This window comes from Haliaeetus albicilla, chromosome 3 (genome assembly GCF_947461875.1).
Source record: "Haliaeetus albicilla chromosome 3, bHalAlb1.1, whole genome shotgun sequence".
Classification (NCBI taxonomy): Eukaryota; Metazoa; Chordata; class Aves; order Accipitriformes; family Accipitridae; genus Haliaeetus; species Haliaeetus albicilla.
In genome coordinates, this window is record NC_091485.1 from 973,300 (window position 1) to 998,021 (window position 24,722).

A 24,722-nucleotide genomic window follows, 5' to 3' on the forward strand; every position below is an offset into this window, starting at 1 on the left:
CAGGTGAGAAATGTTTGCCTGATCTTCCATACGATGCTACCACCAACTATGAGAAGGAGAATGAGATAATGCAGACGCACGTTATAGACCAGGCCATTAATAACGCCATCAGTTACCTGGGGGCAGAGTCCCTGCGTCCCCTTGTCCAAACACCACCAGGCGGTTCTGAGGTGGTACCCGTCATCAGCCCCATGTATCAGCTCCACAAACCTCTTGGGGACAGTCAGGCTCGCTCCAACCATACAGCTCAGGACAGCGCGGTGGAAAACTTGTTGCTGCTTTCCAAAGCCAAATCTGTCTCCTCTGAACGAGATGCCTCTCCCAGCAACAGCTGCCAAGACTCAACAGATACAGAAAGCAATAACGAGGAACGCAGTGGTTTAATTTACCTGACAAACCACATAGGTCCCCATGCAAGAAATGGCATCTCTATAAAAGAAGAAAACAGGCAATATGACGTCTTGAGGGCAGGTACTGACAATTCCCAGGATGCTTTCAAAGTGATCAGCAGCAATGGGGAGCAAGTAAAAGTTTACAAGTGTGAACACTGTCGAGTCCTTTTCTTGGATCACGTGATGTATACGATCCATATGGGCTGCCACGGCTTCCGTGATCCTTTTGAATGCAACATGTGTGGCTACCATAGTCAGGACAGGTACGAATTCTCTTCCCACATAACGCGAGGGGAGCACCGTTTCCACATGAGTTAAAACTCCTCCAGCACAGATCTAGCCTCAACAGCTGCATTAGTGGAGCTGCATGAGCCACGACAGCAACAAAGCACAAGTCAGCTGGACAGTAGAAGTAACAAGAGAATCAAAAGTTCAGCTACCTTCTCCCACAAGAAAAGATTTTTCCTTTTGGTAGCATGCATTGCAACTCAGTTTTCTAAAATGAGTACTAAAGTTTTTACTGAAAATGTTTGATCACCAAAAACCTTTAGTAATGTAAGTAGGAGCTTTTGTAGTGACATAGCTGAAAGCCCTTCCCTTAACTGATGCTTCTTGCAAACCTCCCTTGCCAAAACTGTTAACCATGTGCTGGATGCTCCACATGGATGAGGACGCAACAGGCAGGAGTGGCCAAGCTTTCTCTCTTAACACCCTGATCGTAGGGCTCTTACACCAGATGTATGTTTTTGACTTCCTGGTATTATTTGACTCTTTTGGGAAGATTAAACTCAACTAAAGATGGAGGGGCCCATCTCAGATGACTTCACAGACAGCTGGGGTGGGACGGGACCCCCCAGCCAGAAGGTTCTGAGTTGCTTTGGTGGTAAAAAGTAGAACATTTCCACCTGCAAGGGTGCTGCTGGTATTGACATCATGACATGCCTTGTTTGTGTCACTAGGCAGGTGAGCAGGTATGTGAAAGATGGAAGAAACACCCTTGTAATATACTCTGTGAAGTATGAATTGCATTTAATGTATAGAAAAAGGGTATTGTTGGCTCTTTGAATAAATGTTTTCTCTCCCTATCCAATAAAACCCCACTTTTTGTTAAGCAACCCTTCCTCTCTCTGCATAAGCAAGTCACAAAGTATTTAATTTTTCTTTCTTTCTTTTTTGTTTTAGTTATTTAGAAAAGTATGATGTACAGTTGAGAAAAGCACTAGCTAGAAATACGTGTGGGGAAAGTCTACTTATGCACATTTTTCATCTTTTTAAACTGCCTGGAAAATATCCAAATGTCCCTCTCTTACTTATGAAAAAAAAAATGCCATTTTTGCTTGCACAGAAGATGTCCTCTTGGAGGTTTTGTGGGTCTACTTATAAGTGTTGCACTTAATTAAAGCACTGAGCTGAATTAAACCAGCCAGTCAAAATTAGTAGCCTTTTTTCCTGGTACTTGCTGTTTAATGAGGGACCAAGCCCCACAAAGGTGCTGAGAACCCTGGCTTCCTCTTCACCAAGTCATTTCACCATGTGCTTTAAGTTACTTTTACTTCAGTGTAACTAATCTTAAGGTTAAAAAAAATATGGTGTTTTGCTGAATGGAGACCAGAAACTGCAGCACTTTGCAGAGTGCAGTAAGGTCCATCAAGAGCTTACTCCACGGTGGGTTCTGCTGCAGATACTCTAACTTCAGTTAGAATAAAAACTTCTGTGATGAATAGATTTTAACCCCAAAGACAGCTGACATAAAAAAACCCAACTTTTTTTAAAGCTTCTACTTAACTTCCTCTTCCAAATAGTTCATTCCTCTCCCTGAACACCCTCATACTTTAAGATTGGGGAAAAAAAAAGACATTTTTGCAGCTGCATAAAAATCTGTCATTGGTGCTGCAATACTTCCCGGGCAACATCTGTAAAAATAACCCATGTTATTAACTTAATGTATCAATACTTCCACTCTGCATAATAAATGGATATTCTGCAATAAACACAATCATATAACCAACAAGACTAGCAGTCTTGTCATACAGTTACACATTCTCCATTCACAAGTACATGCAAGCACATATATTTCTTTATCAAGATTCAGTGGAACCATGAATGCTTGTACCTAGGCCAGTTTGGCCTGATATGTGTAGCTATATTTGATATACATTTCCTATATATACACACTATTACAGGCATGCAGAGTTCCTTCTTCTGCTTTCATTTTTGCAGGTGTAAGTCAGGAGAAACAACACTGAAGTTAGAAGAAAGATACTGACGAAATAATGAATTACAAATACATACTTTTACAATTTCATGTCTTAGCTTTTCATGACAACTGTAAGACACCTCAAATGATGCGTGGGCACAGAGGTGGCTCTCCATTGAAAGTGCATGAGTGCATGCTGATTTAGTAGCTTTGTCACCAGATGTGAATGCTGTGTATGAACGTCTGCAGACTGACGTATATACATACAACAGTGAAAACAAATTACTAGTACATGTTTGGTAGGCTAGTACATTGCATAGCCAATGATCTCCCCGAAAAACGAGTAAACTACAGGCCCAAAGGTGATCCCCTCTGCTCCCGCATTATAACTCAGTTGCCTTAAGAGACATTATTGCTTGTTACCCTCCGGCCCGAGACACTGTGCAGGGGGTGGGCACAAGGAATCCTCTGCCATTTCCATGCCCCAACTATGGTTTTGTCATCAATGCCTGCTACACATTCAGCTTCGAGACAGACCGTACCTGGCAACAAGGTGTTACCAAATATTTTGTATAGGAATGACCTGAAGGGGACCTTCAAGGCAGGGAGCTTACAGTGATGAGTTTCCTTTTTTTACTTTTTTTTAAATAAAGTTGAAATGGGTTCATTTTTTCATAGCTGGTAGGGATACATTCAGCTGTTCTTAGACCTCTCCACTTTTGATTGGTACCAACCAAGGGACAAAGTAATTTCCCAGCCCTGCTGCAATGTCCTGTGTGAAATCAGATGTTGGCTGTACAGAAATGTTCTGCTTTTATTGCTCTTACACCGCCTTCCTACTGTTTTCAGATTTAGGCCACTATATACCCCATGCCGTAACTTTTTTTAACCCTTCATTTTAAGACACCCCAAGCTATAAAGGGAGGGGGACAGAAGCTTACTCAGGTGGTTTTGTTTCTTTGATTTTACTAAAATCCAACACAAATAAAGCCACGTTCATTAGCCATGTAAACAAGCATAGCTCCAGTGGAGTTTAAGACTGCCTTGAACTTAGCTTTTAAATGTGATTTCTGATTACTGGGTAGGTTCACTGCCTTTGCAACATCTCTGTGCACACATGCACGTGTATGAGTTTCTGTGTCACTTTTCTTGTCGACATGCACATGCCCTGTCTGTGGTTTTGTGTATCATTAATATTTTATATACATATGTGTGTATAGATATATCTAAAATGGTTCATATGACATGATGATGCACTGTCAGTCACAGTGGGTTTATTTCCTGGGTCTGGAGTTTTCTTATTTATACTATAACAGAATATGTTGATGTTGTATATTAAACAGTACAGTAGTATAAGTAAGTATATTAAGACACAGCGTATCAGAGGACATAGTCTAAAGGCAGAAGCAAACAGCATTCTCTGTTCACGAAGGGGCTCTTTTAGGTTTGCTTTTTCAGTGTTTTTTTTTCTTATTTGCACAAAATCATCTTCAACTTGTTTAGAAACGAGTGTTTCAATAATTTTATTTATGAACATATGCAAGGATGGCATGAAAATAGGATGTTGTGTGTATGTGTACATCAAAACAAACTGTGCCCTCAGAAAACTAGTTTCATGTAATCTCCCCTTTTCTCTTTTTTGCTATGGTGCAATACCCTGATATGGTTTAGCGGAGTAAATATGGTGAATGGCTTTAAGTTTATATCTGTTTTAAAAAAATGTAAAAAATAACTGCTTCCCAGCCCTTCCCCAGACACTGCCTTTTCTAATAGAAAAGTTGTATTTACACACTTTTTTTTGCTCCGATTTTATATTGTAACTTCATTTTTCTTTGAGGACATTGTATTTAAAAAAAAAACAAGCAAATTTCATAAAAATTGGAAACCTTATTAAATTATGTCTGCAAAAAGTGAGGTGTATCTTTTAAAACAAGACAACAGGGTAAAAAGCCCAAACCCCAGAACATTTCCCTCACTCTCCTAGTGGGTGCAGAAGTCGTTCGGTACAGCTGGAGGCCCTGCATGGGGGGGTGGCTGGGGGTGTGCGATGTACGGCGAGATGCAGGTGAAGGGCTCCGTGGGCAGCCAGGGAGCGCCGAGCATCGTGCACGGTCTCAGCCTCTGCTGCAGCACCTGCAGCCACGCATGAGGGCGAGTTCATCCTCGCAACCCATCTTGTGTGGCCAAAAAAAGTCACACTGTGTCAGTCACCCTGCACTCGCCAGCTACGTGAAGCAGCCTTGCTATGCCAGCTCCAGCTGAAGATCAAGTCCGAAACTGGCCGCCTCCTCTCCAGAGTGCCGCTGGCCACGAAACTCTCGCAGCTCCTGCGAGCAGCTGACTATGAGCAGGCTGCTTCCTTTCCAGCCCTCTCCTCTTACCCCTGCCTCCCACTAGCCAGCCAAAGTCATTACAGAACACAATTACTTCTGCATGTAGAGTCATGGTAATTCAAAATAAAACACTGAGAAATTATTTCTACTATTTGCCATAACAAAGGTGATTTCTCTGCGGGTGTCCCTGTTTCCTTCAGATTCCAGCACAGTACATTTCACATCACATATTTAATGCAAACAAGAGTCACTGTTTTGCTTAGAAAAAGCACCATTTATAGAGTTTTAGAAATATTTCCATTTGTAAAACTGTATTATTATGAACAAAATGAGATTTAAAAAAAAAAAAAAAAGAAACTCTAATGGTATTGCAATCAATTCTTTTACAGGTTCCCCAAATCTAAATTTTCCTTTAGTTACTGTGATATGGTTTCATCAAAAACTATGACTACTTTTCCATAAGAAGGAACCTTTTAACATCCTGATTCTTTTGCTCACCATCACAGTAGTTCTCAGTAAATGAACTACAAGTTACTGTTTCAGCGGGTGACTCTTCTGCAAAGTAGCTATGGTCTGTTAAATAATAATAATAATCACAAAAATAGACCAAATGTAATATTCTCAATCAATGTTATTAAATCCTTGAACTAAATTAGAGACATCCATAGATTTAAATGCAAGTTTGTGTACCTAAAAATCTATTCTGGGTATCTATCATCTATTATGTTTCAAAGACTTTCTTAAAATCATCTTTTTTTTTTTCTTCTTTTCTACTCCAATAGTTTGATTAAATTATATCAGAAACTGTTGTAGGTGCCAAGATACGAATTGTTATACAGACACAAACATACAACTACCAGTGGTATTTTCAGCTTCGAGTCCCCAAACAGGCTTCCCAATCCCCAGCTAAACACCAAAACAGTATTAAAATGTGCCCAGCAACCAACGTTTCTAGTCAGTCTCTGAAATCAAGAAATACACTAAAACACCAAGATTCTTTTAGTAGATATCAAAATGAGAACTCGGAGCCAGACCTGGATCACGCAGATCTGATAATGTAACAATTTCCTATTTTTTTCAGGGTGGGGGGATCACTCAACATCTTATTTGGGGAAAAGGGGTTAGAAATGCTCCTGACTTTGCCAATACACTGAGGATATTGCACTGGTTTTGTCAGCTTGTGAGATGGTCACAGATAAAGGAGAAGCTTTCACTGAAAGCTTCAAGTTGCAGCAGCAGCAGTGACAATTTGAAAGCTGAAAATGTTGCAACTGGAAAACCAAAACATTTGATTTCTGAAAAAACTGTTCCTGCCTGTCTTGTGGGTCAGAGCTCCAAGGCATCCTTCCCAGCCAGGTTGTGTCCACCATCATGAAATACAGTCAACTTCTTGTCTGGAAGGAAAATGGTGCATGAGAACAAATTCTGGTCCGAATGCATCATGAAAGACAAAAATCCCTCAGACCTGGCCTGTGGAAGGCAACAGAAGTCTTAATCTTAACAGGAGGTCCATTATCCCAGTTTCTCAATTTTAGTTTTTGATGCATCTTTTTTTTTTTGGCTACACAGACTTGGAGTTTTTGGGGGGTGCTGAAGATGCAATTTCCATTAAAGTCACTGGCAGCTGCAGATATGCAGCATTTCTGAAATCCTGCCATAATTTCCAGAAGATGGGTATTCAGACAACAGGAAGGCCAAAAATTTGCAGAGTTTCACTGAAAATGGGATAGATGGGAGTGAGAAATCCAAAGCCGGGCTTCAGATGGCAGGAGTTCATCACATTTAAACCAAAAAAGGATGCAGCGAGCGTGGCTGAAACCCCGCTCTTGCTAAACAAACAGGTCTCTGTTAACTGCAGTGAGACTTTTGCTGCATTTAGCATTACAGCATTTTATTGATTTTTTTTTTTTTTTTTTTTAATATAAGGTAAGGTCTTACTGCTTGAAAGCCTGTCCCAGGACCCGGAACAATTCCCGGTTTTATCTGTCCCGACCACACATATGAAACATGTGAGTGATAGAGGGCAGCTGCTGCTGTTGCTGCCGCTGGTGGCGGCTGCAAATCACACAAACCAACGCCTTCCTGTCCCTTGGGAGAGAAGTGAAGGTTCTGGTTTATAAGCAGTTAGAGAAGAAAAAAAAAAAAAAAAAAGAAAAAAAAAATCTACACCTTGCAGCAGACAGTGAGCCTGGGGCTGGCAGGGTGAGGAAGTTAATCAGCACCGAGCAGGCTGTTCGGGATGAGGCCAAACAGATGGCTCGTCTCTGAAACGGCAAAACGGGAAGCAGATGTGGCCACTGCTTCTCCCCATGCATAACTGGGAACCAGCCGGTTGGTGAGGAAATTTGCATAACAAGGATAATTTGGTATCAAAACTGTCCCTAGAAGTGATCTGAATGGATCTGGGCGCAGTTGACAGTTTTCACTTCTTGTTTCCCACTCAATGTTCAACAAGATTAAATTTTAATTTTGAACCTACTGCTTGCCTGAGGTTGCTCTCAGCTATCTTCTAGGGAAACCTATGGTGCAGGCAGGGAGGACTTGGCCAGTCTCTGCTGAAGCTTTTGGGGCCAACCCCCTGATCTCTGTTCAGTCAGTTGAAATTTTAGTGACTAATTTCAGCAGGCTCTGATTTTCAATTTTAAGTCCGTAAAATTCACGCCATCCTATGAACAACCAGCAAAACCGAGCCTGAGCTAACTGCCCCTATTTGCATGCACCAAAGTTCATAAAGCGTGGCTATGGGTACGCCACAAGCCCAGGCTAACGCCCTTCGTAAGCTCCTTCCCACCACGAGCAGAGCCGAGAGCCCCAGCCGAGCTCAGCGTCTCGCCCCGCTGCCCCGCCGGAGCGGGAGCAGGAGCGGGAGCCGGAGCCTCCGACTGCACTGTCAGAGCCTTTGCACCTGCCAGTGCTGTGCAAAAAACCTTACCAAAAACCTGGGAAAATAACATGAGTATTGAGGGGGCAGTTTAACACGTAGATATGATGTGCAAGTAAAGGAGGGGTTTCTTTTTTTCTTCTCCCTATTTTGTTTCAAAGGACGTAGTAATGCCTGTTTGACTACAGCTTTTACTTTATAGCGTTCCCGTTGCACTCACAAGGACTAAATACACTGCAGCCTTAACACAGCATATAAATTAAAACAGAGATCCAAAGAGCTCTTAACATTAAGGCAGGTTCAAATCTGGGTTCAAACACTGTTTTTGTTTCACTGATAGTTGTAGTGTACAAAAAAGTACCTTTATTGTCTTAGGGAGATTCCTGTGTGTAGCCATGGGAGAGAATATAGGCTCATTTCTCCCTTGTGTTGGAGAAAAACAAGAGGGAATAAATACTCGCTGAAAAATATATATTTGTAGGCACTAACAGAAGCATCGTTATATGAATTTTACTTTTTTTTTTTAGCACAGTACATATGTGATTTACCTCCCCACCTCAAAAGTCCTACTCTGAAACATTCACAAACTCTTTATTTTTGCATTGCATCCAGTCACTTAGTTCTAGACTAATAATATATATAGTATTTTATTTGCATAGTCTAGCAAATGCACATGGGAAATTCACTTAACACACTTACACATGTATGTAGGGGGTTTTTTTAGACTCATTAAATATTGGTACAAATTAGAATGATTACTTCTGCTTTGGAAACATCTGTCTCGCTATCCCTTTGTAAATGTAAGCTGGCTGAGACACAGAACAGTTTTATAAGGTCTAATGCTGATATTTTGAGAGCCCCTGATAGGAGAATTTCTACTGCAGTAACCAGGGTAAACCTGAATTAGTGAAAATAATCAAGGTGCTGAAGAACACACAGTACTAACAGACCCTGCAGTTCATGCACGCACCGCATGCTGCTTCTCCCCAAGTCACAACAACGTTGCATTTAACTGACCATTAAACAAAGATTGGATCCTGGTCCGCAGAAAGAGTACAAATACACAAGAAGAAAAGCTAGACTGGTTTGTAGGAAGACAATGAAACGCACATATTAATAGAGTAAGAAGTCTAAAATTAAGCATTTTCAACAAAATTCCAAAGCCCAAACCAGGAGGAGGCGACTATAGGCATCTGCCTGAGTTTTGTTAAATAGTTCTTGAGAGCTGAATCATAATTTGGTCATTGAAGGTAGGGGCAAATGTACCAGAAGTGATAGGAAGACCAGAAGGGAAATGAAGGGTGGTAGAAGATTGGGTGGAAAAATTAACACGTCAAATTCAGCAGTGAAGAAATTACTCTCTACCATAAGGGTTATTACCACAAAATTAAGAAAAGCCAAAACCAGTGCATTTCAGGGGGAAAAAAAAATTTCTACCATTCTTAATAGTTGCATGCCTTTTATACTATGGAGGAGTCGGCCTCTTCTCTTGATTATCCTTAAATCTAAAATCAATTTGTGAACTAAAACTGGTTTTTGTTTGGATTTTAGTAACTCCCTCCCCCCCCCGCCCAAATCCAGACAGCCAATGCAGGTGTTCTCGCTATACATTCATACTTCCTTTTTTTCTTCAATACAAAGCAGAGAATCACATAGTGTAAATCCTTTTTAACAATTCCTTTCATGTTGTCATTAATGTTAAAAGAAATTTTAATATCCCAGTCTCTGGAGACACACTGTTCTGGAGAACACTCATTTTTGTTTCAAACACAGGAGGTGTGTAGTTCTGTTGACTTGGGGGGGAGGTGCGTGTAAGATTACAATAAATGGAAATTACTCTGAACCAATAAGGAATATAATTTTGTCATATTATCTTTAAATTTATTCTATAGTTTCCAAAATTGAAGATACAGTTTCTGAAATGCTGGTAAACAGCAGCACTACTGTGAAACTATTACATCCTTCCCCCTTCCCTGAAAGGGAAATAGTAGCACAAAAAAAAGCCTAAATTCCTTACGCAAGATCATGCAACAGGTTTTTGACAAAATCAGGATTAGTAGCCAGGTCTTCTAATACTTGCTTATTTTCCAGCCACAGACTAGGCTTCCTCTTCAGTGGGTAGTAAACTCAAGAATCCGTATTTGCAGACCCTTGCCACAGTCTAAGAATGCAGGCTTTAGACTCCATCAAAGCCTCCATGTGTGTGCGTGCGTGCGTGTGTGTGAAAACATCTTATGTTACCTAAATTTACAGAATATTTTGACCAAACATACAAAGATACATAATCCTTTCCATGATCAGTTGTTGAAGTTAGACAGCTTTTGACTTACAAATGTCTTTAAATGATGCACAGATAAAAAGGAAAACAATTTTGGGAGAGGGGCTCTCAGTCTGATGTACGGCACTGAGGGCCCTCTCTCAGTTTTCCTGTGGACCCATAATGAGCGGCTCAAATAACAGTTTTATGGTAACCAACTGATTTAACAAATTGGGATGCTTTTCTAAGCCTTAAAACCACAATGCAAAACCTGCCTATTTACCCTCCCAACTACCTCAGGAAAAAATAATAAAACAAACAAAAAAACAACAGGGCAATAGCCACATGAAAATATTATGCTCCAAAGAAAGAGAAACTTTCGTTAGCAGGCTAATTTACAACAGAAAACAGAAGGTTCACTGGAAACTTTGCACAAATACTAACGTGCAAAATAGAAACTTCAGATAAGCTGTGGAAAGAGGGTGGGATTTCCAGAAAATAGGGAAGGACTTGTTACACCCTCCTTGTCAAATTTTGCAGGATCACCACAGCTTCTCTGGAGAAACAGTATGTGCAGGGGGGGAAAGCTAAGAGCTTTCCTTTTGGTTCTGCTTCTCCTACATAAACTGCTTGCCTAATTTCCTTTGCAATTAGAGAAATATTCGACTCAAAACCCCATCCTTTCCACATCTTACTGTGCTGTGCACTTTTGCTACTAAGCCTCGGGCCGCTTCCATAATTTTATATTATGAATATTACGATTATGTCAGTACCTTACTTTTTCTCAACCCCTAGACTGCTCTAATACCAAGCATGGTAAAGGTGCCGGGGCAGTGAGAAGAGGGAGGACGGTGCCGTTCCGCAGCTCTCGGCAGAGCCTCGCCACAAGGCATGCGGGGATGGAGGGCCAAGTCCCTTCAGCGTCCCATGCCACACCAACGCGGGAAGTTAAGCAGCCCATCTCGCTCGGTGTTTTCTGAGGTCAGCCTTGGCGCTTTTCCTCCGGAGAAGCAGAATCAGTGCTTTGCCCTGGGTAGGCTAGCAGGGTCTTTGCTTTCTAAGCTCTCCCACTGCGACTGCATCCGAACAGCACGTCAGTCGGAGCCCTTCTCCAGCCTGCGACGTGCCCCGCTGAAGCCCATCAGCTCCTCGAGCGTCCGAGCTGCAGCAAGGGCACGGGACTGGGCCGGGGGAAAGCAGGCAGCACCCCGGCCCTGGCCCTTAGCCATCAGACAACCGCCTCGGGGGCGTTCTCCAGGCACCCCGAGACACCCCTTTTCCTCACGAGGGGTGTACGCAGCCCCACAGCACGCCTTAGCGAGTTTGCAAGTGTGTAGTGGGAAAGGAAATACCTAGAAGAAACAAACACACAGAGGTTTGGTGGCAGTGGAGAAGGGAAAGTAAATTTACACAGTATAAAAAAGTGTTTGGGGGCAGCAAAATATGAAAAATAATTCCTTCAGAAAATTGCACCTTGCTCAGTCTTGGCTTCTTTAGACTAAGCCTGCCTCTGCATCAAGAAAACACTGGGAGGAATGAAGGTAGATGTAAAAAACCCTGGCTTTTGCAGTTAGCTTTCTAAAAAGTTTTATTGCAGCGATAAGAAAGAAAGAAAAAAAAAAAAAGGAATAGTACAAATGCCATGTACAATCAGCATACAAAAAGTGGGCCTGGAAACAGCTCCTGCAAAGATGCGTATTTCACAGAAGGGATTTACACTTTTTTTTTTTTTAAGGTAGCCTCATATTCGTTTCAGTTTTAACTATGTATCAGGAAAAAATAAAATAGGGATTTTGGACTGACTTACGGAAGTCTCGGAAAACTACATAACAAATTCCCAGACCCCACAGAGTACCTTAGCCTGCTTTAGACACAAAAATTAAGTACAGAATCCAAGAGTGCACCTCTCTCCATTCAATAGGCAGGACAGCTATGTTACATGGCATCATCCCAGATCCCAACGGGGGAGCCCTCCAGCTGTCACCCCTAGCAAGATTTCGGTAGCAGCATGTTCAGACCCATAGGACAGAAAAAGAGAGAGATGCTATCGCCATTTCCTCCCTCTTCCCTCAGACGATTAGTCTTTAAAGCGAACGCTCCCTTTGAAAAGGGAATTGCAGCGGCACACAGCTTTCCCCCCAACCATCCGTGCCGCCGCTCTGTGCCGTTGCCTTTCCAGGGATTTGCCGAGCGGCGCTACCGTGTCGATGACCGAATCTGTAGTCCAGCAATTTGTTGGTTCAACAAAAGGCATGGCTGAAACAAGCTGCCTGACTCAAAAGAGCGTACGCTTCCTGTTGTTGGCAGAAAGTGAGACTTTGCGCTGTTCCCCCTTGCTTCCTTTAAAAACAGTGCCAGGAATTGATGTAAATTGGCTGCAAAGCATCTGACCCACAAAGCAGGGAAGTGAGAAACTGTAGGACTCAGGAAGATAGAAGCAGTATTAGCCACCTATATCTAAATATATATGGGTTTTTAATATACTTGATCCAAGATCACGGATGGCATCAGCTATTTTCACTTGAAATGTGCTCAAGGGGCTGAAGTCTTCAGCAGCTCTGGAGAATTCTTTCTCTGGAGAAATCTGTTGAGGGGTTTGAAGAAACCACTTTGAAAAGTTATCAAAAGACAGTTTTACTGAAAAAATGAAAACTGTCTACAATACCGACCACAGATGGACATGCCTTATGCTGCCCAGAGAACTCAGTCCAACATTAGCAGAGGGATAACCCAGGAAGTTAACTAATTACCCAGCACGTAGGAGTTCTACCTTCTGGGACTTCTGTCAGGTGGGTCAGGAGAAGCTCCCTGCACCGCTGGGGTTAAGAGTTGTGCCAGATGTTCGGCCCTATTATGATAGCACTAATGATTTTTACTTGCGAGGCAACACGAAGAGAGAAACAAATGCCATTTGCTATCAACTAAAACTTAAATGAATTGAGACTGTTAAATTAATTGGACTTGGCTCCTGTTGCCTACCTGTTATGTATCAACATTTCAAAGCATTTTCAGGATCTTCAGCCTGGGAGTCTGCTCATATCTGCTCATTGACTCTGCTATTAAAATTCCTAAGATTGAGGATAGGTTTCAACACAAATGCCCTGTATCAGGATTTTCACCTCGTTTCCCAACCCCAGTGTAATATTACAGCCTGAGACACAAGGTAAAATTAATCTTTAAAAATCCTATCTTTGTTAAATAGGGAGCTCTAGAGATGTCAGGCTGGTTTTCACAGCTCCCTCCAAAAAAATCTTCTTGAAAAACGAAGTCCACCCAACGAATCAACAATAATCCTTAATAAAATGCCAGTTACAAGTCATTAATACTGGATGATTTTAAGTGACAAAACAAGGAAACTAACTTTGACTACCCTTGGGCTTTCCTTAAGAAATTGGGTGGACTTCTTTGGGAAAAGATCTCCATCTGGTGGCAGGCTGTAAAAAAGATCAAGTCAACACTAACAGAGGTGTTACTGTCCCTTGAAAAGACTGCTGTTACTAGAAGTGGAGCGGATTTGTTGCGGATAATTTTTTCTCCACAAATTTCTAAACCTTATATAGGATAGACTGAGCCAGGCACCCTTTAGTCTTGCTAAGTCTGTCCTAAACGCAGATGTCTAGCAAAAGCATTTGAGCTCAGCTGGCTCACGTATCCCATCACGCAATTTTTCCTGCTGACAGCGCTGTGGGAAGGACATCCCCAGCCTGTGGATGACGAGGAGTCACCTGCAGACGACAGCTATATCCCTCTATAGCGACATGAATAAGGCGGTACTCCTTTTCCACTGCTGTAATGGCAATAAGACTCTTTCAAAGCTATAAATTCTTATGCGGATTGGGTTATACAGATAAAAGGTAACATTCCCTGGCATAAATTACCCCTACTCTGGGGTCACTAGAGGAGGGGGTTGTACTATCGTAACTATTTGGGGAGTTGTACTACCATAACTATTTGTAAAACCACATGAGAAATAGTTTTCATGAATGAAACTACAATGGAGCAGTCCCCAGCATGCTCAAGTTCGTCCCTTCTGAGACATTTACAGAGTGTTAGTATATATTTTTAGCAGATGATAGCAAAAGTTTCTGAAAATTTGATCTTGAGTTCTCTTGCATTTCTTTGGTGCGAAACTTCTGGTTTTGGAGCAACTTCTGGTATCACAATGTTTTAATTAGCACATTTAATTTTTTTCAGTCAACTGTAAGACTCACTGTCATATGACTGTAAGGCACCACATTAAGCAGGGTGAAACCTTTTAAATTTATCATTAAAATCAGTGAAAAAAAATCACAAGGGATGTTCAGAAAATAACAGACTAATCACAGACCCTGGGAACAAATTACCTATTACCTCCTCCTTTGTCACTACAAGCATAATTTCTACCTCTTCCTTCTCTCCTGTTTAGCTATACCAGCCCAGTTTCTGTGACCTACTTGAAAGTGGAATTTTTTCTTTTTTCTACTTTTATCCCATCACTGCTAAATGTATGCTTTTATATAACATTAAGCCATCAACAGATATTGAAAAAATTATCATCATTGCTGAAATAGCTTCAAAGTATACATGTTTATTTGCATCTTTACATGTAATCAATATCCCCACAACACCTTTCAATTTTCTCTGTTGATTCTTTTTGAATTTTCTCCCTTTTTTCTAGTGGTAGCTGGCACCAGAATAGCTTGCAGAAACCAGCTTCCAGAGTCCATGCCCTCTCTGGAAAAAAATTCTCCATAATTTAAGAAAAATCAGGAGTCTCTATAATTCTACTTACATGGCTATATCCTTTGCTATAACAATCTATAGCCATTTTATAGTGCAAATAATTGGTATGCAAGAAATACAATATATCAAGAGCATTCAAGCTCCCTATGTCAGTATCTCACACCTCTTCTTATTTCTTTTCATATTTGGAAAAAAAAAATCTATAGGTGAAATAATAATGAAGGTCAAAGTTCTCCTTCTTCAGAATATTGAATGATGAGCACAAGCTATTTCACGACAACTCTTGTAAGAAATTTCATTGGTTACATCAGATCTGCAGGGATAAGCAGTCACTAGTTGTAACTGGCACAAAATAAAACTACTTATTTGGAAAAGGAGAAAACAGACTTGTAGGTCTTCACTACCACTGAGTGATATTTCTAACTGGTGAGGCCTATTAATTGAAATGATTTTGTGTAACAGGTTTAGGTGGAAGGACCATCCCAACTGACAGAGACATCCTTTCCTCTTGCTGTAGGTAAAATTTATCAAAAGACAGTTTTACTAATACGAGTAAATAGAGTAAAAAAACCATAGAAGCTACTCTCAATTTAAAAGCAGAAGCCTAGGCAATTTCATCTCTCATTAGATTTTAATCCACAGTACAGAACTCAAAACCTGTAAGAACTGGGTAGGAATTTTCACAAGCCACTGCCTGGAATTTTGTGATCTACTTCTAAAAAAAAAAAAAAAAAGCCAGCATTACTTTTTCTTCCTGACTGTAAATACACAGCCATTCTAGATGGTCTTTCAATGCATTAGCAGACCCCTCATTTAGTTTCATGTGCCCAGGTGTTTCCACTTTACAAAGCCCAGTGAGAATTTCAGATTGAAGTATTCAGTTCCAAAAGCAGGCAAGCTAATCTGAAACTGGAATTTTCTATCATTGGCACAATTTAAGGAAAGCCTTGGCTCCTGGAAGCTTGTCTGACATGGCTGTGGGGAAAAGCCTGAGAGCAGCCCAGCTGTGGTTCTAGCTTGGATGTTTGATTATGCTGCATAGACCGGTAGCCAAAGGAAAGTGTGGTATGTTCAGAGGTATGACAGAACACACGATGCCACCCTACCCATGAAGCCTACAAACTAACTCAACTCCAGTGGAGAGGCACTCTTAGGCTTCCGTGGGAAGAGGCCAAGGGCTGCCCCGTGCGGGACACAGCTGGTTACAACGGACCCACGCTGGAGCAGATACCGACACTGCAGCCCATCAGACAGCCCATGCTGCAGCAGATGGATGCTCCTGAAGAAACTGTGGTCCACGGAGCGCCCACGCCAGAGCAGAGGAAAACACCAGGGGAAGGAGCTGCAGCAAGAAACTGCTACGTACTGACCGCAACTTCCCACCCCCGCGCCCTGCGGCGGCAGGGTAGGAGAGCTGGGAGCGCAGTCGAGTCTGGGACAGCAAGGAGGAAAGGCGGCGTTTCAACGTTTGTCTTTTTTTTCTTCTCACTACCCAAATCTATTTTAGCTGGCAATAAGTTAAAATTCCCCAAGCCGAGTCACTTTTGCCCACAATGGTAACCGGTGAGCCATCTCCCTGCCTTTATCTCAGCCCACAAGCTCCCTCATCCTATTTTCTGCCCCCCCATCCCACTGAGGAAGGGGAGTGAGTGAGGGGCTGGGTGGGCACCTGGCTGTGAGCCAGGGTTAACCTACCAGAGTATCTCATTAGGCAAGAAAACTACTCGTGAGCCTTCTTTCAAAACTCTCCCAAGCCCAACCTTTATTTAAATTTCAAAGGAATACGCACTCATGTGTTTGAAGACAAGTGCAAGTGTTTGCATATCTACCGTTCAAAGCATCTTCTAAGTCTTAGTAAATGTCCATGCTCACCAAGACCAATCCCTCACTGCCACCAAAATTATAACTTTAATGGGAAAAGTGGGGCTTTGTTTGGTTTTTTGGTGGTGGTTTTTTTTCCAATTACATGTTGGCTTGGGAGTAGTTCCATAATTTCTATAAGAAAAATAGAAATTGCCTTATTTCAACAGACAATCTTAACGATGCTCTTAAGAGTCCAGTCTGGTTTTCATCCACTTGCCATTAGCAGATGATGGTCATTGCTGCTGCTTCATCAGCTTTTTAACTACTTGTGTTGCCCAGTTTTCTATAAATGAAAATTCATCTGGGGATTTCATACTGCTCTAAGACAGTTTAGCTAACTCAAATACAAGATGCATTGAGAAAATGAAGAGTCTGAATTGTCTTGATTATTAATAAGACCTCACTTTTCCAGGACTGCAATTATTTACCTTTATTTAAGAGAAACTAAGAGATTGTACACCCAATGTGACTGAACCACAAAACCAGAGGACAGTCCTGTATTTCTTCTTACAAAGTTCAGCCAGCCAAAAAGAATAAATAATGAAGTACATAGGTTTATGCATACACTAAACAGAACCATTAAAGTGGATTTATCTGCACCATTTCCCTTAAATTACGATCATGCCCTATTTTTGTGCAATTTTCTATATTTTGTGAAATTATGTTACTGGTGATCTAATCTCTTGTTTGGTGGCACTGTTAGAGCGGGTTATGAAATACGTATTGGGCTAATATTGGAAGTCCTGATGACTTGTGAGTCCTGCAGCAAAGCCTGAATATTGCTAGATGGCTGAAGAGATAGTCATATTACCTGCATCATTACTAAAAAAGAAAAAGAATAAGCTTTACCTAGTGTTCCCTTCCACTGTTTCCATGTCTTTTCTAAAACAAAAGCATGTTTGTGTAATTCAAGTAATGAGTAACGGATACTCCTGCCTGGTGCTATGTCTCTACTTTTTCTCTCTCCCAAGTTCCACTTTGCAGGAGACAAATACAGCGGCACAGCATTCCTCTCCCAGTCCTTGTCATCTTAGGAGGAGTTTTATTCTCTATCATCATGTGCATTCTCAATGGTCCTTTCAGTAGAGCCATTTCCATTACAATATGAATATTCAGATACATAGATGAGCACAGTATGCTCACATAGCATACCAGAATAATTCCCAGCATAAATAAGGCTATTATTTAATCATACATAAGGGTTTTATTACCCTTGGAAGAACCCTTAGGTTTTACTAAACAATTAAAATTCTCTGTGCTTTTCATTCACTTGCCTGAGAAAAAAATTTAAAGAACATGTTTTCATTACAGTTGGAGAGATGTTTGGAGAGAGCAAAAATCTTACCTAGTACATGTTGATACCTCTCCAATACTAAACTTGTAAGAGCAGATTTAATCTCATAATCTTTACCCAAGTGGCACAAAAGTCAACCAGTTTGGACCACACCACACATTTATTCTTACAAAATAATCTAATTATCCTACTTTCACTATTTCAGAAATTAAGATAAATTCGCATACCTGAATTTGTACATCTCTGCAAAACAATGTCTAATACATACCAGACTTTACAAAAAACATAAGCCAAGAATAGAACTGACTTTTTTATGTTTAAATCAGGATGAGCTCCAAGAAATGCCAAGCCTTCCAAATTATTCTGAATTCAAGGTTCACTATCGCGTCAGAGTCCCTGTAGTTCCCAAATGCCTTAAAAAAATGCTAGCTAAAGAGCATTTATCTGTTTTTAGAAAACCTAAGTAAGACCAGCTTTTAAGCTCTGCATTTTCCCCAATAGGAGAAAAAGTGCTTTACAGAAACAGAAAATAAAAGCATGGACACCACAGCAGCCAGCTCTGCCACACCAATGAAAGAATCCAAAGGAAAGCTCTTGTTTTCCATTCAGGGGCAGCTCTCTCCAGCCAGTGGGCGAGGACAGCGTTATGTGGAGAAAAGGCTGTGCACTTCTTTCAGACCTTAGGTGCGAACACCAAATACAAGCTAGCTAGGAATTTTTGCATTGTTGCATGGAGATTTTTCAAGGAGCAGTGGTACCCAGCCGATGTTGGAACATGGTATTTCTCCCACCTGGCCACGAGAGCCCAATGGGGTGCTCTCTGAGACTAAGGCTCCTCCCATCTTAGTTTGACAGATGCAGCTGCCGCTGTTTTTGCTTGAAGGTCCAGCCAGGAGCGAGGCTAAGCCCCTAATCCAAACCAGCAGATACACACAAACACACACACACAGACGAGGACACAGAGCGAGCAGTGCCTTTACCAGCACACACACAGCAAATGCACTGACATAAACCCAACAACACAGCCCCATCTTGTCCCTAATCTCCAGCCGCACTGGACTGAAGCTCACCAGCGACGCACGCAGGCCCCTGCACTCTCCAGCTGCACAAGGACACTGCGCTCACAGAGCCTTCAAACACTGCCACGGGATTTAAGTTCATCTAATATCCAGGCCCAGACCCCGAGCCCCCTTACCCTGCCACTGGCTTACATCTGGGCTTTTTCCAGATGCTGTTTTTTTTCCTCTTACTTGCCAGCTAGTCCAGCTTGAAGTCTGCTATTTTGTTAGTGAGTTTTGTTAGTGAAGTTTGCACACCCACCAGGATCCCTACAGCATCTGGTTATAAACGCATTGGCTAGCCCACGGCTGGCCCTCAGATCCGAGAGCCCCTATGACCCATGGCCTCTTCTCCAGCTGCAGGTGCCCAGTCCTCCTGTAACACACATCCACACACGCAGATGCAGCACAGAAAGCAAGGTCAAGCAGAAAATCATCAGTAAAAGTATTTAATTAGACGCTCAGACCAGAGCACTGCTTACACGAGACCATTCCCTTTTACCCCCACTTCTATTTTTCCATGCATGTCCTTCCCACATCCACCTTGGCCCTTCCCTTCTTCCGCTCCTGTTTCCTCCCAAACAATGCACCCCTAACTACTTTTCCCCATCGGTCCCGGTTTTGCTACATCCCTACCTAAAATTGGTATTTCTGATAACATTACCTGGGTCCACTCAGCCTTGCATGGCATTACTGACACAGGACAGCGGTGGGCCTTGCGAGATTGCCCCCAATACTCCCTTCAATTATAAGTGAGGTTTGACCATCTTCCCCTTAAACATCAGTGAAATTCGTCCACCTTTCATAGCAGCTATCTCTAATTTTTGTCAGCTTCTCACTCCGTTGCTTGTATTCAGCAGTTTCTTGTATCGTGACAAGCAGTTTCTCATGGTCTTTTCAGTTGGCAAAACCTCAGGCCAGGGCCTAGACATCTGCTGGCGTAACGGAAGAAGATTTATTTCAAAGACAGAAACAAAAAGAAGTGCAGACTCTCTAAATTATTGTGGGTTTAATACATGACGGTGCTAAAGAAATATTTCTGCGGAACAGTTAGGATGCAGTTATCTACCGCAGCCATATGTCTGGTTCCAGGTTTCATACAGCTCTAGGTCCTTCGAGGAGACGCTGGGCCGCACGGTTCTGAAGGCACTCTCAAAGTCCAGGAAAGCAATAGGCCGTACTTGGTCTGGCATGATGGTTGCAATGTCCGTGGACTGAAGACTGCGGATAGGCCCCAGAGAAGCTTCTCGACAGAGCTGTGTCATGTCTGCCCCTGAAAATCCACTCGATTTCTTAACTATGAGTTCGATTTCCTCTTCATTTAGGGAGCAGTGCTCCTTTGACATTAGACGGGTGACAATCTGCTTCCTAGCTGAGGCTTCTGGAAGAGGAATGTACAGTCTCTTCACTAGTCTCCTTCGGGCAGCTTCATCGATTTCTTGGGGTCGATTTGTTGCTCCAACCACTAGAATACGATCTTCAGAGGAGGTTGTTGCCCCATCTAACTGGACCAGAAATTCAGTTTTTATCCTTCTCGACGACTCATGCTCCCCATCTCCACGCTGAGACAACAGAGAATCAATTTCATCAATGAAAATCACTGCTGGCTGTTGACATCGCGCCACAGTGAACAGTGCACGGACCATCTTTTCCCCCTCGCCTACCCATTTGGAAGTCAGAGAAGAGGCACTGATGCTAAAAAAAGTCGCTCCAGACTGGCATGCGATGCACTTGCCTATAAGAGTCTTGCCAGTCCCAGGGGGGCCAAAGAGAAGAATTCCTTTAGGAGGACCACGTAACCCAGTGAAAATGTCTGGCCTCAGCATAGGCCAGACTACTATTTCTTTTATAGTAGCTTTAGCAAATTCAACTCCGGCAATGTCATCCCAGTTGACAGGAGGCCCATGGTCCATGATCTCATGCATAATGAGTTCAACCATTTTTGGTTCTATGTTTTTCAGTCGTTCATCTACAGGCAGCGATGGATCTGTTGGTCCTCTTGCACGAGGCTTACACTGTGCTCCTCCGTTTTCGTTTCCGTCTTGTTTTGGAACTGGAGGAACAAATTTGCCAAACGGACCCCGAGATCGGCCTGCACCCAGTGATTTTTTTACACCTCCATATGACGAGACTGGTGCACGCTGGGGTAGGTTTTGAGATTTCCTTTGCTGATCCACCCACAGCTGTTCTTTCGCAGTTCTAAAACCAGGAACACCACTCTCTTCATTTCTGTTTCTATACCCTGAAAAACTACTGGTTTCTGTACTAATGGAAGCCTGGCATGGGGCAAGGCTAGGAATCACCGTGCTGCCTTCATCAGCCAGACCATAAAACGCTTTTCTTTTTCCAGAACTTGTGGACCATGCAGGTACAGCTGACTGATCGGAAAGAGACAAATTTTGTCCATCGCGACAGCTAGCCGACATTTTCAGAGAACTACTACTTGCCACTTCTTTACTTGCAAATAAAGGAGTTGCCTGGAAACCTGTAGGAACCTGTTCATTTAAGGAGGCTGAAGAGGCAGGAAGTGTATCCAAAGCTTTGGTCACAAGAGGCACGCTGCTTTGAAGAGACTTTGAAGATGAGGGATGCTCAAGCAGCTCTGGTCCCCGACTTGCACATTTTGCTAAGCCAGCACAGAGCTCAGTCTCTTTGGTGCTGCTGAAGATACCGAGTTTAGGAAGACCTGGAGCAGCAGAGGCACTGACCCCTTTATCAGCTAGTACACAGGCATCTGTTGGTGCCATCTGAGAGCTTTGGAAATTTTTGCCAGCCTGCATCCTCTCTTGCACACACTTTAATTCAAATACATTATCTGTTGTCAAGGCAGATTGCCACTTGTCACTGTCATTTTGCTGACACTTTGCCAAAGTCAAAATGTTTTCAGCATAGTTATTCAAGCCAGTCTCTATGTTGTCAGAGTCAATAATTGCAGAGTATTTCTCTGCATATTTTTTAAACAGGTTGGCAGCACAGACCTGAGAGATCTCGGAGTTTGCCCATGCATACTGAATATGCAGGATTTTGGCACGGTATTCATCTGCCTTCTGTGCAGGTGTGCAGGTGCCAGAGGTAATAGCAAAGTAACTTTTCTGCCAGTCGCTCAGGTGCACGGTGCTGTGAGTGGGGGTTTCCATCACCGAAACTGAAACATACATAAAACACCTGCTGTTACAAAATGCGTTTCACAGCTATTTGCTTTAGCTGCTTTCCCCCTTTCCTAAATACATATACATGAAAACATACAGTATTTTAAATTGAGAGAAATAGCGCAGTAGGTCTTGTAAGTTACTTAGCCTGTCTGGACACTTTACCATTTTCAAAAAGCAACCAGCCTTGTCGTGTAAAGCCATTTAAACTGAGGTTCTCTTTTCTTCCTTGTTCAAAGAAAGAAAAGAAGATGACAAAAAAAAAAAAAAAAAAAAAAAAGAGAGAGAGAGAGAGTTTGCTTCTAACCAGAGGTCTCCTGGGGAGGTAAGTAGACTGCAAAGAATGGTAACAGATGGCCAAACAAAAATTGGCCTTGTTAAACAAAATCACCAGTGCTTTCACTCTTATTTGGCAGAATACAGCACAGTGCAGAGGAGGACAGATTATACATCACTGTCAGAATGATGAAATTTCTTACAGTGATGGCAATAAAAAATGAAACAATGAAGCTAATAAATAAAACTATGTGCAAAGTCCCTGAGGGGAGGTAAAAGTGGAAGGAATAAGCCCGAGTGTAGTAAACTTTCAGATTAAGAAAATATTTACAGATTTATAGCAAATATTCAAAACTATTTATTCAATTTAGAACATACTAAAAGGTCCCCATTTTAGAGAAACAAAGCTCTTGGGTGTTTAAAGCAATGCTTGTTTCTCAGCCTAAGAAAGCAGAATTTAAATTCCTTCAGTGATTTTTTTAAATAGGAAAGATGACATTTGGCTAGGAAGGAGCATTTTGCTAGACGTGAAAAGATATGCTCATGTTTACGATGCATTTTCAAAGAAGTCTTTCTCTGCAAGGTACCATGTGCAGAGATATTTCTGGTAACATCAAGAATTCATTATTTCAGAAGAGACACAGGCACAAGCAAAGTTATGAAAAACCTACCACTGCCTCAACAGGGTTTGCAGAAAGCTCTTAACAGACAGTAATTCCGATCTTTTCATCTGTCCATAAGGGACATACGTCTAATATACGATATGACCGAAATACATCAAATTCTAATTTCTTCTTTTTTAACTTCAATATGTACAGGGATGGTCCAGCCAGAAAATAGTTAAAAAGCAGACATCCATATATTCTGCACCCCTTCCAACAGGGTACAAGCCAACTTGCAATCTTCTTCCGATTCAGCTACAGACTATGTATGAGCGCAATTACAGTGCAGGTGTAATGTACATACAAGACTGGGGAGACAGAGCTGAAAGATTCCGGGATGGGGGGGTATCCTCTCTATTTACTTTCAAGAAGTCTTGCATCAGTGTTAGACAACAGAGAGCACAGTATGATTATGATTATGGAGGGGTTACACAAAATAAACCAAAATAACTTATCTCCTTATTGTTTGGATTTTTTTGGACTTCAGCCCAACTTTGTAGAACTGTTTAGAAAAGTAAATTTTACCTGCAAATTCAGTGCCTTTACATGGGAAGCCAATTAAAAAAAAAAAACAAACAAAAAACCAAAAAAAAACCAACACAAAAATAAGACTTCCTCTGAAAAATTACTGTCAACTTTCGGACTGTGAGAAGTCTAACTTGTGCCTACCGAATGAGGTGCAAATTCCCACCACAATCCATCTGCAGCTGAGTGACAGGCGAAGAGGAGATAGAGGGCCGCAGCCTTTTATTTCTCTACGCAACTACTAAACAACACACTGAATAACTGTCACTGTGCATATCACTTTTTTGTAGCTGTTGAATCAAAAACATCTTACGAAACATAAAAGCTAAGTTCAGAAGAAGTTTAGTAGCAGGCGCTTGCTCCCATGAGATGTGTCCGGAGACTGACATCATTCAGAATACAAAATCTCAAGTTCGCCACCACTTCCTAAAGATGTAGTAACCATCCTCGCAGCGCGGAGGGAAGGTCATAACAAGCGAGCAGCGGCAGCTAGCTTAAAATTTCGGTTTGATTTTTTTCCTCTTAAGTGTCTCCTACGACCAACTCCTCTCCCTATCCTCGTTCACTAGAGGTTGTCCTCATCGTCTTACTGTTTCTCGCCAAGAGTAAAACAAACGCCTGCGCGGGCGGCCATAAACCGTTCCCAGGTGTGGCGGACATCGGTTCAGCTCGGGGGCCCGCGCCGGCACCAGCTTCGCGCAGGTCAGCGCCCTCCCCACCCCCCGGCCCCTCGCCCCTCGCCACACCGGGGCCGGGGAAACCGAGACCGGAGCCCCGAGGGCTCCCCTGAGGCCTTCGCCCCGCCACCTCGGCCTGGGCCGGGCCGGGCCGGGCCCGGCGGGCTCAGCCGCGGGAGCGCAGCGAGGGCCCTCACGCGCGAGGGGAGGGGGCGCAACGGTCGCCAACGGTCGCCAACGGCCGAGCCCACGGCGGCCGCCCCAATCCCGCCCCCCGCCCCGCCGCCGCGCGCGCGCACCCGCACCCACCGGCCACGGCCGCCGCCAGCCGCCTCAGCGGATCCCGCGCCCGCTCTGCCCCGGGCCCCGCCAATCGGATAACAGGGCGCCGGGAGGTGCAGCCAATCCGAGATCGGGAGGGCGGGCCGAGTTGGAA

The 24,722-nt window shown here is 42.7% G+C and overlaps 2 protein-coding genes across 11 annotated transcripts in view; one reads left to right on the forward strand and one right to left on the reverse strand.

The window, feature by feature from the left end:
- IKZF1 (IKAROS family zinc finger 1) overlaps window positions 1-1,814 on the forward strand; it is a 71,213-nt gene extending 69,399 nt beyond the window's left edge. For all 9 annotated transcript variants that reach the window (XM_069778667.1, XM_069778666.1, XM_069778672.1 and 6 more), the window contains one exon: window positions 4-1,814. In XM_069778667.1, coding sequence (XP_069634768.1) covers window positions 4-710 — 707 coding nt within the window. In that variant the 3' untranslated portion in view covers window positions 711-1,814. The remainder of the gene's footprint in view (window positions 1-3) is intronic.
- Window positions 1-24,696, reverse strand: FIGNL1 (fidgetin like 1). 2 transcript variants are annotated; one of them, XR_011323895.1, is made up of 3 exons: window positions 24,596-24,696; window positions 19,662-22,142; window positions 1-46 (listed from the first exon to the last, which is right to left on the reverse strand). XR_011323895.1 is itself a non-coding variant. In XM_069778663.1 (2 exons), exon 2 carries the CDS (start codon window positions 22,132-22,134, stop codon window positions 20,059-20,061), a length of 2,076 nt encoding a protein of 691 aa, XP_069634764.1. In that variant the 5' UTR covers window positions 22,135-22,142; window positions 24,596-24,696; the 3' UTR covers window positions 19,431-20,058. The 2 variants fall into 2 exon arrangements, 1 of the variants encoding a protein (XP_069634764.1); XM_069778663.1 differs by lacking the exon at window positions 1-46 and having other exon boundaries at window positions 19,431-22,142.
- Window positions 24,697-24,722: the final 26 nt, after the last annotated feature.

Excerpts from the sequence above, each read along its gene's own strand:
- FIGNL1 (XM_069778663.1), bottom strand. The coding sequence starts at position 22,134 with ATGGAAACCCCCACTCACAGCACCGTGCACCTGAGCGACTGGCAGAAA.